This window comes from Protobothrops mucrosquamatus, unplaced genomic scaffold (genome assembly GCF_001527695.2).
Source record: "Protobothrops mucrosquamatus isolate PMUCROS unplaced genomic scaffold, P.Mucros_1.0 scaffold_252, whole genome shotgun sequence".
Lineage (NCBI taxonomy): Eukaryota > Metazoa > Chordata > Lepidosauria > Squamata > Viperidae > Protobothrops > Protobothrops mucrosquamatus.
In genome coordinates, this window is record NW_015386328.1 from 387770 (window position 1) to 403522 (window position 15753).

The 15753-nt window shown below is 37.1% G+C and overlaps 1 protein-coding gene across 1 annotated transcript in view; it reads left to right on the plus strand.

The window, feature by feature from the left end:
- Positions 1–539: 539 nt before the first annotated feature.
- The window catches only part of MTUS1 (microtubule associated scaffold protein 1), a 79970-nt gene continuing 64756 nt past the window's right edge, over positions 540–15753 (plus strand). Inside the window, exons 1-2 of the mRNA XM_015830906.1 lie at positions 540–2531; positions 4284–4464. Of these exons, the coding sequence (XP_015686392.1) occupies positions 543–2531; positions 4284–4464 (2170 nt within the window). The 5' untranslated portion in view covers positions 540–542. The remainder of the gene's footprint in view (positions 2532–4283; positions 4465–15753) is intronic.

Sequence of the window (15753 nt, forward strand, 5' to 3'; positions counted from 1 at the left end):
TAACCAAGTGTAGGAGTTTGATCTATGTTGGTACTTTGAGAAAGTAAGTTAACTCTTATGTCCTTTAATTATTATTATTGTGTCCTTTGCCATTTTTCCCATCAAAAATTCCATCAAACTATTTTCTTTCAAAAAATAGAATAGACTGAAAATTGAATATTTTGTGGATAAACAGCTTCTTTATGAGTATAATTCCCAATGAGAAAATAATACAAATAAGAAAATATTCAATAAATTCTATGCTGACATCTAAACCTAATTAGGGATTGTATAAGCCTTTTTTGCACATATGCTACACCAAGTATATTCAGAAATATGTGCTTAGTATAATATATATCCTATCCCTCAGTTACATTGAAATTTGTAGAATAGATTATAATTTGACCTAAATTTTCAATTTATCCAATTCTAGATCAGAACTGAATTTATTTGGAAATCCTACAATTATGAAAAATGAATTAAACTGAAGAGGACCTTCTTAAAAATAAAACTAAGACAATTTTACAGATTACCAGAATGACAGGACAGAAAGAATAAAAAAAATGAATGTGGAGAAAGTAGAGGAAAAAATCTTGCAGACACCTTTAATCATCAGAGATGAAAATGGCAACAGATGTGTGAGTAACACCATTGGATCTTTGAATGGAAGCACTGTTAGTCATCCTCACCAAGGAGTAGAACATGAAGGCTGTAAACTATTTAAAGATACAGCCGGGTTCAAAACTGTTGCTTCAGGTCCATGCATTGAAGAGCAAGACTTGCAAAAAGCTGCCAGTGATTATATTTGTATGGGGACTTCAGCCCTGAAGGCCACACATTACTCTTCTTCAAAGGAACAGTTTTACATGGATGCCATGAATCAGACTTTCCTGGAGTCAGAGAGTTGTGGCACAGAAAGCCTTGCAAAGGAACCTTTTCAGAATTGTAGTACTGGGAAATCAACATCTTATTGCCAGACAGATCTCATGAATTTAGTGCCCCTGGCCTCTAAGGAAAAGAGCACTATTGAAATCCAATATGCATTAGGAAGTGCCCAAATAGAACAGGAAGATGCTAATACAAATAAATCTTTAATTACAATGATAAATTTGGGGGATGCAATAAGTAAATGTTATGAGGTGGCAGGTATTCCTGTCTCTCCTGGGGAATTAGGTGAAACTTTCACCTGTGGATACCATTCTGACTCTCCTAATCTAGAAGTTTTCATCAATCAAAATGCACCAGATAAGTGTGTGCAATCTATTCCCCTTTCAATGGCAGGAGATGAGGTCACCAATTATATTGATTTAGTTTCGCAGAATAGTGAACAGTCTGAAAAGCAAGGACAGCAGGATGCTGGTTCTTACAGTAAGCAATTATCAGAACCAGAACAGTTCAATATATGCAAAGACAAACATAGGAAATATATGCATAGCACTCCTGAACAAGATGAAAATAAATGGCCGGCTGGGGCTAGTATAGATGATGGCATAAATGGTGTTTGCTGTTTAGCCATTGAAAGCTTTGATGAGCATTCTGAACAGGAACTTTGTGAAGATGAAGTGCATATGACCAAAGTCCAGAATTTTTTTAAAGAAAATGAGGCTTTTCTGAAGGGACCTAGTGAAATATCTGAGCAAATACAAAATGATACACCAAAGCCAGAAAGAGTTGCTCTGTCTGAGCACAACTGCCAAGCAACTTTTGTTGTTTATAGCTCACCAGCCAATGAACATACTTTGACTTCTCCTCCTACTGTGGGGTCAAAAAATGCAACTTTTGCTGTAGTTTCCATGCCAGATGAACCTGGTGATGGTTCTAAACCTGGAAAGAATACTCCCTTGGTAAAAGATAACCCCAGGAGCCTTTCACTTAAAAATAATTCTGAACAAATTATAGTAAAATCAACAAAGAGATCTCCTCTTACAGCTACTATAACTAAAGCCAGGAAAGCAGAAATTGTGAGCTTTCCAAAACCAAATTTTAAAAACATTAAGCCAAAAGTTGTCTCCAGGTCTGTATCACAATCTAAGGACAGTGTTGTTCTAAAAATAAGTCCAAGATCTCCTCAACTATCTAATGCTTCCTCCTCCTCCTTGTCTTCCTCGCCAAAGCAACCATATTTGTTTGCAGCATTGAGGAAAAAAAAGGACTTGGATAAAGGTACCAAAGTAGAAACACCGATGAATAAGACTCATAAGCAACATTTTAATAAACAGCTTCCTAGCCAAGGTGTGCATGCTCCAACTTATTCTGAAAATATTTCTCAGAAGATTCCAAAACCAGTGTTAAAGCAGAATGTGGATCAGGCTGAGAGATCAAAGCATCTTACTCCAGAATGCTTCCCTATGGCTCTAACGAGCTCCCAGAATTATGGTGGGCCACCAAGTGATGGGATGGATAATGCAGAAACTTTGATTCAGCCTTGGGCTGTGAGTAGCTGCCAGAGAGCTCAAGAAAACAAGCATTCAAGTGACTGTATGGGGATTCCAAGTGAGACATCTACCCAAGAAGTTACAAACAATGGCCATGGACTAGTGCAGTTTTGTTCGGTAAGTTTATGTGTGTATTATGTATCATATGTATGTATTCTTAATCTGATCTTCAAGCCATGTTTTTCACTGATTGCATGTTCCTGAACTGAAAACCACTTTATTTCTGAGGTTATGATGGGTGTCACCTTGATTTTATAGGCAGAAAGGGGAAAACCATATTTTCACCTAAATAGTATTTATTATATTGCTCATGCTGATTTAGCTTTTTTAATATATATTTTTATTGAATGGCTTTACATAGTTAAAAGAGAAACAAGAACAAACATGTAAAAAAGATAAAAGTATTAGAATCAGATAGAGAGAAAGAGTTAAAAAAAGCAGCTTCCATTCTGTATAGAAGTTGCTAAATTTTTATTATTTCTCCCTCTTTAAAACTGTGTTATATATATTTCCCAACTTCCCATATTCAGTCCATTATAGTTGACAAACCCAGAAATCACTAGTTCATTTTTATCCATTCAGCAAAAAGATCATAAAAGCTTTCCAGACTTATATAAAAAATGTATAGAATTTATTTTATAAAAAATATGAATCTTTCTGGATATTTTTTAAAAAATTTGTTGTCTCATATGTATTGTTTTCACTTTTTACACATGTTTACCATGCAATGTTGATTTGTAACTTAATAGTTACAAACTACATATGGTTAGCTGCTGCCTGTTTGTACTTTAAACACTGAAGAGAAATGCTAACACAAAACTCACAGATTAGTTGGCATGTTTTCCTTGAAGCATAGCCTTTCTTTTATTTATTTTTATTGAGCCTTATGCTGCAAAATTACATCTGATTAAAGATTTGATATGTCCATCCACTACAAGTCTAATACAAAAGAGCTAGTTTGTTTATAATTTGAATCTAATCTAATCATCTAATCTTATTGTAATCTATCTATGGCTTATTTTAGGTTGCTTTAAGAATGCAATTAATACAACATAATACTGCAAAATAGCACTTCTTAGCTTTTAGTTCAGCATTAATTAACACCATTTCATATTTTGCAAATCCCTTTGCCCTGAAACAACAAAAATGATGAGTAAATAATCTGGCATTATCAAACCAAACTAACAATTTGGTTAATATGCAGCCATCTATGTTTTGCAATGAGAATTTTTAGCAAGCTTCCAGCAAACATGCTGATGCTAGTTAAAAAGTAGGTGGATGAGTCTGTCTTAAATATTGGTATAAAATTGAGTGCTAGTATTACAAACTTAATATTGGTATTTAATAACATTTAAAATGTATATATGCACATTCACAATATAGATTCCCAGCAAGGGTTACCCCAGCACACACTGATTGCTTCTACTCTGAATGCTTTTGGGGTCTCATAGGAGAAACTGTTCTTTCACTCCAACAATATTCAGGGACATTTTTGGCACATCAGGGAAAAGTCTTGGTGCTTACCACAAAGAGTTAACTACAACATTAAATGATTTTGCAACAGACACTTATCTTTTCATACTCCAAACACACACAATTAAATGCCAGAAATAGTGCTACACTCTTAAGACTGTAGTTGCCGTCTCTGCTTAATCAAGAATGCATAGATAACTATCATTAACAAAAAGTATGTATCTATAGTATGGAAAATTTGAGACAGACCTTACTAGCACATATAATCAATTGAATGATTCTTCATTAGCAGTGGTTACTTTGTGCTCTGCATTAAAATAAAAGTAAGAATATACATGTTTCTACATTTATTCTCCCTATCTCTTTGTTTTTTCCATATGGTATTAAATCATACAGGTTTCTTTGTCTAAAACAAACACAGCACAAGGACAAGGTTTTCCTAAAGGCAGCCCTGTTCCTGTAAGGAATGCACCGCCATCTAAAATCTCATTCCATTCTAGGAGAGGAAGTGAAAATAAAAATACTCATGTGACCAAACTTTCATCTCCTCAAAGACACATTTTACCATCAAACTCTGGTAAGAAACATTTTTGTCTATTATTGTTCTTGTGCAGAATGTATGACAACTTAGGGTTTCAATTAATAGAAGTTTGAAAAATATTTTCACTAAAAGTTAATTGAATGTCAGTATGTTCCCTAAAAACCGCATCCTAAGTTAATGATCTAGTTGCAATTGTGTGTAGTCTGAAGTGTTTGGATATAAATTCTATAATATCACATTGTACTTAAGCCATTATATTTTTAATCATTGTTAGAACAAGTCATAAGCTGTCATATCCTGTTATGGTTGAGTTTACTGTGTTGTCTCAGTCGGGATATGATTCCAGATTAGGTCAGAGAATAGAAAAGAAAGCATGCAAACACTGTTGACCAAACCCCTGGCGTTTATGTCAGTTATTCATAGTTTGATTTATCTTGCTTTTACTCTTAGAATAAATTGAGGTTGGAAGTTTTAACTCTGTCCCAGGAATCACAGTTGCGTTGTTACAATTGATTACGTTAGGAGCAATAGAACTGTCCCTTTCTAGAGTCAGGTTGCTGATGTTCTTCTGTAACTATGCTACCTGAGAAAAAAATTAAATTAAAACCTCTCCACTTGTACCCTGCTGGGAAAATCTAAGGCTCTATTTTTTAAAAGTTAAATAAAAACCCATGTTAAATGTATGGACTAATTTCGTTGCTAGGAAGGTGTATTGTTCAGGAGATTTAATGTTTATTGTGGGAGCAAGTAATACAAAATAAATGTTATTGAAAGGTTGATAGTGGGAAATAAATCTTCTTTATTTAGGTCTGGAGACTAAGCTAGACCTTGATATTAAGTTACTTAAATGATTTTTTTTTTGATAAACCAGCAACTCTCAATTTTCATGATCAATAGAACTTGGTTATCTGTAATTCTGAATTTCTCTGAAAGTAACATAGTATCAACTGTCCTGATTATATTGTATATTTAATTTTACTGTGGGTTTTTTTCTTATTTGATAATATCAACAAACATTGATCAACAGGTGTTAAGATCTAGCTGGGAAGTAATGGTTAGTCCAGCTGATGATCTCTGAGAAAATGGTTTGAAGCTGGCTTCCCTGCAGATATGAACAACAGACTATCTCAGCATATCAAGATGGTACTTCATAATTTTGTGTGGGTGCTTGAAATCTGAGCCAGGACAATCTAGTGGGAAGACTATCATCTAAGATATGCCCAAATTAAAAGTTCACAAAGTAATTTTTTAGTACTTTGGGCTGTTGCGTCTTTGACCTTAATAGGAACATTAAGGAGACAGGTAAAGGTATTTGTGATGATAACTCAAATAAGCAGGGGATCGTGAACCGAAATGAAGAACTTGTTTTCGACAGGGAGAAGTGCGAATCAGGTATTACACATCAGTCATGCAAGAAGAGAAAGGCATCCAAAAAGAGAAGCCACCTTCTGGTTGGTTATTCAATTATAAGGGATGTAAATTTAGGAAAGGACACAGAGGTTTCAAAAGAGGTCAGGTGTCTCCCAGGTGCTACTGCCAGTAGGGACAAGAACCGTATTTCTAAAATAATCAAGAATGCCAGCAAGGACTGTGATGTGGAGGCTATTGTACATCTTGGCACTAACGATCTGTCCCAAAAAGATGTACTCTCTGTGCAGAATGATTTCCAGAGCTTGGGGCAGGAACTTAGCAGAATAGGCTGTAGGCTTACTTTTTCAGAGGTTTTACCAGTGTATAAGAAGCAAAATGGAAAAGGCCAGCATATAGCACAATTCAATAGGTGGCTAAAGGAGTGGTGTAAAGGGGAAGGCTTTAGATATATCAGTCACGATGTCAGTAACTGGTCCAATGAAAAAATATGTACAAAAGAGATGGTTTGCATCCATCAAAGAAAGGGACTGAGTTACTCGGCTATAAATTCACAGATTTTCTGGAGGAATATTTAAACTAAACAGCGGGGACAGTGAGTTAATTGATACAGAACATCCCTGTCTAAAAACTATAGGGCTATCAGTGCATGTAACATAGATGTGTGTGTGGACAAGAACATCAACCTTGCTGTCAAGCAAAATCAAGCTTTTAATAGCGAGTTCCACACAAAGTGCACTAACCAAATAGGTGGTAAGACAATAGGGGAACTCAGGCACTACACAGGTTATGTAGAAAGTAAACACAGGGTCAGTCATAAAGGACTCAAATATGTACACACCAATGCACAGAGTATGAACAGCAAACAGGGTGAACTAGAAATTCAAATTAATGACGGCAGATATGATATTGTTGCCATTACGGAAACATGGTGGGATGAAACCCACAAATGGAACACACAGCTAGAGGGATTTAAATTATTTAAAAGAAACAGATCAAATAAGGTGGAGGTAGAATTGTTCTCTATATAAGAAATAACTACATCTCTATAGAAATAGAGCACAACAATGATGAAAACTGTCTTGAATGCATTTGGCTCAATATAAAAAGGGGTGGAAATGACATTGCCATTGGTGTATACCAGTGGTGGCAAACCTATGGCACAGGTGCCAGAGGCGGCACTGAGTGCTCTCTCTGTGGGCACGCGCACCGTCGCCGCAGTCCTAGGCCTTCAGCTGGGTTTCATAAAACCTTTTTGCTTTAGGCCTCCGCTGCCATGTGCAAAAAAAAAAAAAGTTTCAATCAGTCAATTTCAACTTCTCATGGAAAAAAAAAGATCTTCCAAAGTTGGAATTGATTGATTGAACTTTTTAGTCCCACCCAGTCTGCCGTTACCACCGCAGCCACACTCACTCAATTGGCCATGCCCACCCAATTGGCCACACCCAGCCAATGGGCCACACCCACCCGGCACTTGACGATGCATAAGTGGGTTTTGGGTTGCAGTTTGGGCACTCAGTCTCTAAAAGGTTCGCCATCACTGGTGTATTCTATAGGCCACCCAACCAAACAGAGGAAATGGAACTTTTTGCTAGTCAGCTAACTAAGGTATGTAGGAAGCACATCATAATAGTAATGGGGGACTTTAACTACCCTGACATCAACTGGGAGACAAACTCTGCACCAAGCAGAATATCAAACAGATTCCTGACAAACCTAGCAGACAACTTTGTCTCCCCAAAAGTAGAGAAGGGAACTAGGGGATTAGCCATTTTGGATCTAATTCTCACTAGCAGAGATGAAATGATAGAAGGTGTTGAAGCCACAGGAACCTTGGGAGGTAATGATCATGCAATATTGGAATTCAACATTATGGAAGCACAAGCAATAGAACACAAACTAGAGTCTTGGACTTCAAGAGAGCTAATTTCAATAAACTTAGAGAGGGCTTGGGAAGGATTCCATGGATGAGAATCCTCAAGGGGAAAACAACTCAAGAAGCTTGGAAAATTTTGAAAAGTGAGATAATAAAAGCCCAGTCTAGCACAGTACCAACAAAGAGGAAAAATAACAGCTCTCAAAAGAAACCAGCATGGCTGCATAAAGAACTCTCTGATAAATTGAAAGATAAAAAGGACAAGTATAGAAAGTGGAAAGAGGGGCACATAACTAAGTCAGAATATCAGCAAATAGCCCGAGCCTGCAAAGATGAAGTGAGGAAAGCTAAGGCTCATAATGAACTAAGGCTTGCGACCAAAGTCAAAAATAACAAAAAAAGCTTTTTTCAACATGTAAAAAACAAGAAAAAGTGAAGGAAATGATTGGTCCATTAGTGGGTGAAAGTGGCAAGAAGGTGACAAGCAGAACTATTTAACTCGTTTTTTGCATCTGTCTTTACACAAAGGGAAAAAACAGACCAACCTATTAAAAATAGTGCCATAAAAAACAGAATAAGATAGGCAAGAAAATGGTAAGTGAGCACCTGTCCAGCCTAGACGAGGTCAAATCAACAGGACCAGATGGATTACACCCCAAGGTTGTCAACGAACTGGCAGATGTGATCTCAGAACCACTGAACTATATTTTTCAAAGATCCTGGAGCACTGGGGAACTACCAGAGGACTTGAAAAGAGCTGATGTAGTTCCCCATCTTCAAAAAAGGAAACAAAATGGACCCAGGAAATTACAGACCTATCAGCCTGACCTCAATACCTGGGAAGATTCTGGAAAAGATAATCAAACAACGAATCAGCGAACACCTAGAGGCAAACAGTCATTACTAAAAGCCAACATGGGTTTGTCAAAAACAGATCATGCCAGACAAATCTTATTGCATTCTTTGACCAAGTGACAAAATTAGTGGATCAGAGGAATGCTGTGGATATAGTTTACTTGGACTTCAGTAAGGCATTTGATAAAGTAGATCACAACCTACTATTCGATAAGATAGAAAAATGTGGGTTAGACAGCATCACCACCAGATGGATTCATAGCTGGCTGACCAGCCGTACTCAGCATGTGGTCCTCAACGGAACCGCATCTACATGGAGGGATGTATATAGTGGTGTCCCAGGGCTCTGTTCTGGGCCCAATGCTCTTCAACATCTTCATCAACGATTTGGACGAGGGGATAGATGGGGAACTCATCAAATTTGCAGACGACACCAAGCTGGCAGGAATAGCCAACACTCCAGAAGACAGGCTTAAGATACAGGAGGATCTGGACAGACTTGAACACTGGGCGCTATCTTAACAAAATGAAATTCAATGGTGAAAAAAGTAAGGTTCTACATTTAGGTAAGAAAAACCAAAGGTACAGGTATAATATAGGGGGTACCTTGCTCAATAGTAGTAAGTGTGAGAGGGACCTCGGAGTCCTAGTGGACAATCACTTAAATATGAGCCAGCAGTGTGCTGCAGCTGCCAAAAAGCCAACACAGTGCTAGGCTGCATTAACAGAGGGATAGAATCAAGATCACGTGAAGTATTAATACCACTTTACAATGCCTTGGTAAGGCCACACTTGGAATCCAGTTTTGGTCACCAAGATGTAAAAAAGATGTTGAGACTCTAGAAAGAGTACAGAGAAGAGCAACAAAGATGATTAGACTGGAGGCTAAAACATATAAGGAACGGTTGCTGGAATTGGGTATGTCTAGTTTAATGAAGAGAAGGACGAGGGGGGACATGATAGCGATGTTCCAGTATCTCAGGGCTGCCACAAAGAAGAGGGAGTGAAGCTATTTGCCAAAGCACCTGAAGGCAGGATAAGAAGCAACAGATGGAAACCAATCAAGGAGAGAAGCAACCTAGAACTAAGGAGAAACTTCCTGACAGAACAATTAATCAGTGGAACAACCTGCCTCCAGAAGCGGTGAATGCTCCAACACTGGAAGTTTTTAAGAAGAGACTGGACAGCCATTTGTCCGAAATGGTATAGGGTTTCCTGCCTGAGCAGCGGGTTGGACTAGATGACCTCCAAGGTCCCTTCCAACTACTTTTTATTATTATTGTTGTTGTTGTTGTTGTTGTCAGTGATTAGCTTATCTACCAGTTCTTGAGATGTTCTGTGAAAATTAAAATCCTGACTATCTCAATATAAGAGTTCTGTATTAGTTCACAATATTGCTATTTTTTTCCTTCGTAGTTTTCTAACCATTATTAACTAGATGGTTGGCCTGGACATGAAAAGCATAGCTTTAAAAACATGTCATCATTTTAAAAGCATGCTAATGACTTGGTTATGTAGAAAAACCTGCTTTAATTGGTCTGGCTTTCCCACCCTCTGTAAAATGGAAGCAGTCCAAAACAATGTACCTCTCTATGTGCCTCTCTTTCATGTTCAGACATGCTGTCTCTGTTTGTTTTCCTATCCTGAGCTTTGGTGTAAAGTCTTTAAGTAGCCAATTTAATTCTTCTATTCATAAAAAGGGCTTAGTGGTAGGTAAGCATAGAAAGTGAAAAAAAAAACCAATCAACTGTAACCTTGGCTTTTTATACTCTATTGCAGACATGTCAAACTCGCGACATCACGTGACGTTGCACGACGTATCAGGACTATTTTGCTATTGCTGGCAATGAGGTGGGCGCGGCTTCCATGTGACGCGTCCGGCCCATGGGCCGGCAGTTTGACACCCCTGCTCTATTGTATTAAAAAAANATTTCAAACTGGTCATGTCTATTATATAAATTTCTCCCTTAACCTTGTAGACCTTGCTAGACCCTTTTGTCTAGTCATGTTTGACCCTTTTGAGAGAATCTCACTTTGGAATACAGTATAAGCAGTAGGCATTTTCAGTGGCAGCTGATTGTACAAGTTCATCTCTACGGAAGCTTTCTAAATCTATCTTATTAAGGACTTTTTATCTTATCTACAGATAAGAGAGGATTCCATTATTTCCAATTTAAAAGCCAGTTTCTATAGCCACAGGCAAATATTTTTATTGTAATAGTGGCTACTCTCTAAGATATTGCTTACATCAAGAGAAAAATCTTTGAATTGTATTAATGGATGAAGGAGCTTTAAACAACTCAGGTATTACTACTAAGTCTTAATATTGTTAAGACACAAAGGTTTTCTCCATAATTTTAGATATATCAAAAAGAAATGGAATATAATAAAATTGAGCAAATGCCTTCATTTAGCAGTAGAGATAAGTCAGAAACAATTTTCTGACCTGCTGCATATAACCTGCTGCACTCCTTAGGCATTCTGGAAAAAAAGATCTGGGATTGGTAGATAGCAGAAAGCATCTGGTTGGCCAAGGTTTAATGGAAAATTTGTTTTTAATAAATGTGATAATTCTTGGAAAAGAGAGAGAACCATCACAGCTAGAGACCTCTTTGATAAAAAGCTCAACCAAGGAATCTAAATGTCTCCTTTTAATACTAATAGAAGAGTGGGTGAAAATTCATGGTCTCAGTTGTGCAGCATTATATTCATTGGCTTCATGTTTTTAATATAATTTAAGGCCTGGGAGCTAAACAAATATTTCTTTTCCCTCGCAGTGGTGCTCAGATATAGCTTGCTAACTGTTAAAAGGCCACATGTTTCAAGCGAAGAGGCATAAGACAGCACGAGCCAATATAGTACATTCCATCCATAGCTAAAAATTAGCATGGAAAAATTGTTGCAGATACTGTGCAGGCTGCTTATTGTTAACGAACGGTTGAAACCAAACTTGCATATCTACTTCAAGCTAACCTTTATATTACAGCAGATATCTGAACAGTTCGCCATTTCGGGATCTTGTTAAAGTGTTACCTAGGAATTTGTGGCTGCTCTCCACTAGAAAGTTTGCTATTTGCATTCTGAATTAGCATTTGTTTTGAAATTACTTTCTGGTGCATACATGGTGTGTGGTTATCATGTTCTGCAGTGCTGACAGAAAAATCTGACTTTCAGTTATGATTCATTATTTATAGAATAAAGTGAGAAGAATTAAATCTAAACATATCCACTGGCATTTGATAATAGCACAAACAATCCCGCCCCCCCGCATCTCATGATAGCTAAAGAGTTTGGCTCATGTTGCTGGTTAAAGCTAGACATGACATCTTCCGTTAGTTTCTTTCTTTTTTCTAATCCAAAAGCTTTTCCCTGGGGAGATACCATTTCAACCAGGACGAACAGTGATTTCAACTTTTCTCTTGGGTTGATTTTTCTATTCAAGATATACCCATATTAATATGCTTTAGTAGTTCAACTAAACATTTGTTTTAAGCATTTGTGGATTTAATAACTTTTCACTAGCCAGGCTGGTTAGCGCTTCCTAAAAATTTGTCTTGTGAGTAGCACAGAAAGATTATCAAGTAGGAAGACAATGAAATTAAGACATTAGTTAAGGAAAAGAAAAAGAAGTATTGCTACGGTTTAAGTTTATGCTACATACTATATTTCTTCCTTTTACTATGTTGGAATTATCCTTGTTATAATGCTTTATATGTATTGACTCCTGTTTTTCAAAACTCATTTCTCTGAAGGGAATTTATAAACTCCATTCAGGCCAATCATGATTTTCTCAATCTACCTCTTACTCTTGCTTCATTCACACTTCCTCCTCACAGAAGTATTCTTCAACTTATGACATTTGTTTAATAATGGTTTAAAGTTATAATGACCTTGGGAAAAAATGATAGGATTCAGTTATATGATGACTTGCTTTATAACCACACCAACCTACGAAGGAAATTCTGTCCTAAATTGCGGTTATAAGTCGAGGACTACCTATATTTGTTTTGCTATTAAGTCCTAATTCTTTTTCTCTAGATGTCCAGACCACTTTGGGAAACTTGACTATATCTCTTTTCTTGTTTACTACACACACACACACACACACACACACACACACACACACACACCATTTCCACTGCATTCGTTTTTTTCAATTTCATATAACAAAATGGACTGAAGTACTTTCTCCCTATATTTGTTTTGCTATTAACTCCTCATTCTTTTTTTTTCTAAATATTCAAACTAGTTCTGATACTTGACCATATTTCTTCTTGTTTACTGCACATACACTCCATTTTCCACTTTTTTCCTCAAAAGGAAAAAATGTATAAACCACATGCTTCTGTTTGCTTCGTTACATGAAAGTGAAAAAAGCTGGCAGGAATAGCCAACACTCTAGAAGATAAGCTTAAGATACAGAAGGATCTTGACCAACTTGAACATTGGACCCTATCTAAGAAAATGAAATTCAGTGGTGAGAAAAGTAAGGTTCTTTTCTCCGTCAGACAAATCTATTCAGTTTGTTATATACTTTATCTAAATCAACAAATATATAACATTTCTTTTGTACATTCATGTGTTTTTCAAGGAGCTGAGAAAAAGAAAAAATGTGATCTTCATGCCCACTGCCCAGCACAAACAGCCATAATGAATGTCCCAGATTTTGTTCATTGTAATTTTTCACACCATTTCAAGTACAATTTTCCCCAGGAATATTTAATAAGCTAATCCTCTTGTAGCTTTTGTATTCCATTAGTTCCCTTTCCTTTTGGATTAAGTGAACAATAACAACATTCTTCCAATTGTCAGGCATAGTTTTAGTCTTCACACACATATTAAGCTAGTTGCACAGCCACTCTATAAGCAAACTGCACCAATATTTTACCAGTTTTTATTTTTTATTTATTTTTCACATTTCTGTACTGTCAGTTTCCCTCAGAGAGGGACTCAGGTATACAATAAAATATTAAAATATAAAACACTATATATAAAAGTTAAACAAATTAAAAAAATAAGAGGAGGCAAGAAATTAAAATTATTTAAAAGGTGAAGGAAAGGCTTTCAGGGGGCTGACTACTCCCACAGCTGTGTGCTCCATAGGTTTCCTACACGAGGCCAGAGAACCATGCCCTATTAACTCCTTTTCAGAAGGCCAGGTGAGAATGTTCCTCAGGGCAGGGTCAATGGCAGAGAAGGTTCTCCTCCTAGACCCCACCAGTCTAGGAATACTTTAACTGATAGGGTCTGCAACATACCTTCTCTGCCTGGGGCAGCCGAGGACTACCTGCGTTTTTTTCACCATTCCACAATGCATCGTTTTCTTACATCCCGTTGAAGTAATTCAGCATACTTTTATTGCATTCTATGTCATAATTCTTTTCACTACATTTAAGATGCTTCTACATCCTCTTTCTTACCTCAATGCATGTAAAAAGGGGGCAGAGATTTGCTGACACAGTCATGGCTGTCATCTTGACTTTTTGTTAACCATACCCTGCAGACACTTCTGCTTATACTGTATCCAATTGCCACTCAGTTTCTTGGGGTAGTAAGTTTATCTTCTAATACTCTCTCATACAGGACTTCTAATTTTGCTTCCTGCAGTCATTTATGTTTTAACTTTAGATTTTTTCTTATCTTTCCTTTTCTTCCATCTCCATTCATTCCCAAAGATTCACTCCTGATACCAATATATTCAGATTCTCTCATCACTGGTTTTCTTCACTAATTCTTTCATCATAAGCTGCAAATCATGTTTTTATTTATTACTTTTCCATCTTTACATGTGAATATACTTAGGCTTAAACTATGTAGTTACGGTAATCAAAATGATTTCTTAAGCAGATGCTCCCCAGGCAGTTGTAATTCTCAATCTTTCTTGGGTCTCCGACTAGCCAAATTGCTATTTCTCTTCTCTTTTCTCCATTTATCTATTCCTGGCAGCTTACCAAATATTTTTCTTTTTTCCCCAGTTACATTAGATTGCATTAGTTCAGTATATTGTGGAAATTACCCCAACATTCATTTCTATTTGTTCCTTTATCGTCATTTTCAGAAGTGTATCATAAACTGTCACCAAGCTGTTGGTTCCTACTTTCATCTACACCCACAATTCATCAGTTCATATTTTGTGACATAACTTTTAATTCATAATTGAATGTACTTTCATCTCCTTGGATTAGTTCATAAATTCTATTTCATGAGATTAGGCCATGTCCAGTCGAAGCCCAGAGATGGAACAGTGAAACCCAGTTGAGTCTAATCATTTATTGCTTATACTTTATGTACAGAAACTTGCCAAACTCAAGCTATAACCTTCTAGCCTATTAGATTATATCCTGAGAGATTCTAGGAGGTGGCTACTCTGAACCTCTTCCCCCTCACCCTGTCCAGCTCAGGACTATGAAGTTTCTTAAACTTAGGGGGAACTCTGTGGTGCACATTTAATAATAATAATAATAATGATGATGATGATGATGATAAAGTTGGAAGGGACCTTGGAGGTCATCTAGTCCAACCTCCTGCTCAGGCAGGAAACCCTATACCATTTCGGACAAATGGCTGTCCAGTTTCTTCTTAAAAACTTCCAGTGTTGGCGCATTCACCGCTTCTGGAGGCAGGTTGTTCCACTGGTTAATTGTTCTAACTGTCAGGAAGTTTNTTATATGTTTTAGCCTCCAGTCCCCTAATCATCTTTGTTGCTCTTCTCTGTACTCTTTCTAGAGTCTCAACATCTTTTTTACATCGTGGTGACCAAAACTGGATGCAGTATTCCAAGTGTGGCCTTACCAAGGCATTGTAAAGTGGTATTAATACTTCACGTGATCTTGATTCTATCCCTCTGTTAATGCAGCCCAGCAAGATCACGTGAAGTATTAGTGGCTTTTTGGCAGCTGCAGCACACTGCTGGCTCATATTTAAATGACTGTCCACTAGGACTCCGAGATCCCTCTCACAGTTACTACTATTGAGGAAGGTACCCCCTATACTATACCTGTACATTTGGTTTTTCTTGCCTAAATGTAGAACCTTACTTTTTTCATCATTGAATTTCATTTTGTTAGATAGCGCCCAGTGTTCAAGTCTGTCCAGATCCTCCTGTATCCTAAACCTGTCTTCTGGAGTGTTGGCTATTCCTGCCAGCTTGGTGTCGTCTGCAAATTTGATGAGTTCCCCATCTATCCCCTCGCCCAGATCGTTGATGAAGATGTTGAAGAGCACTG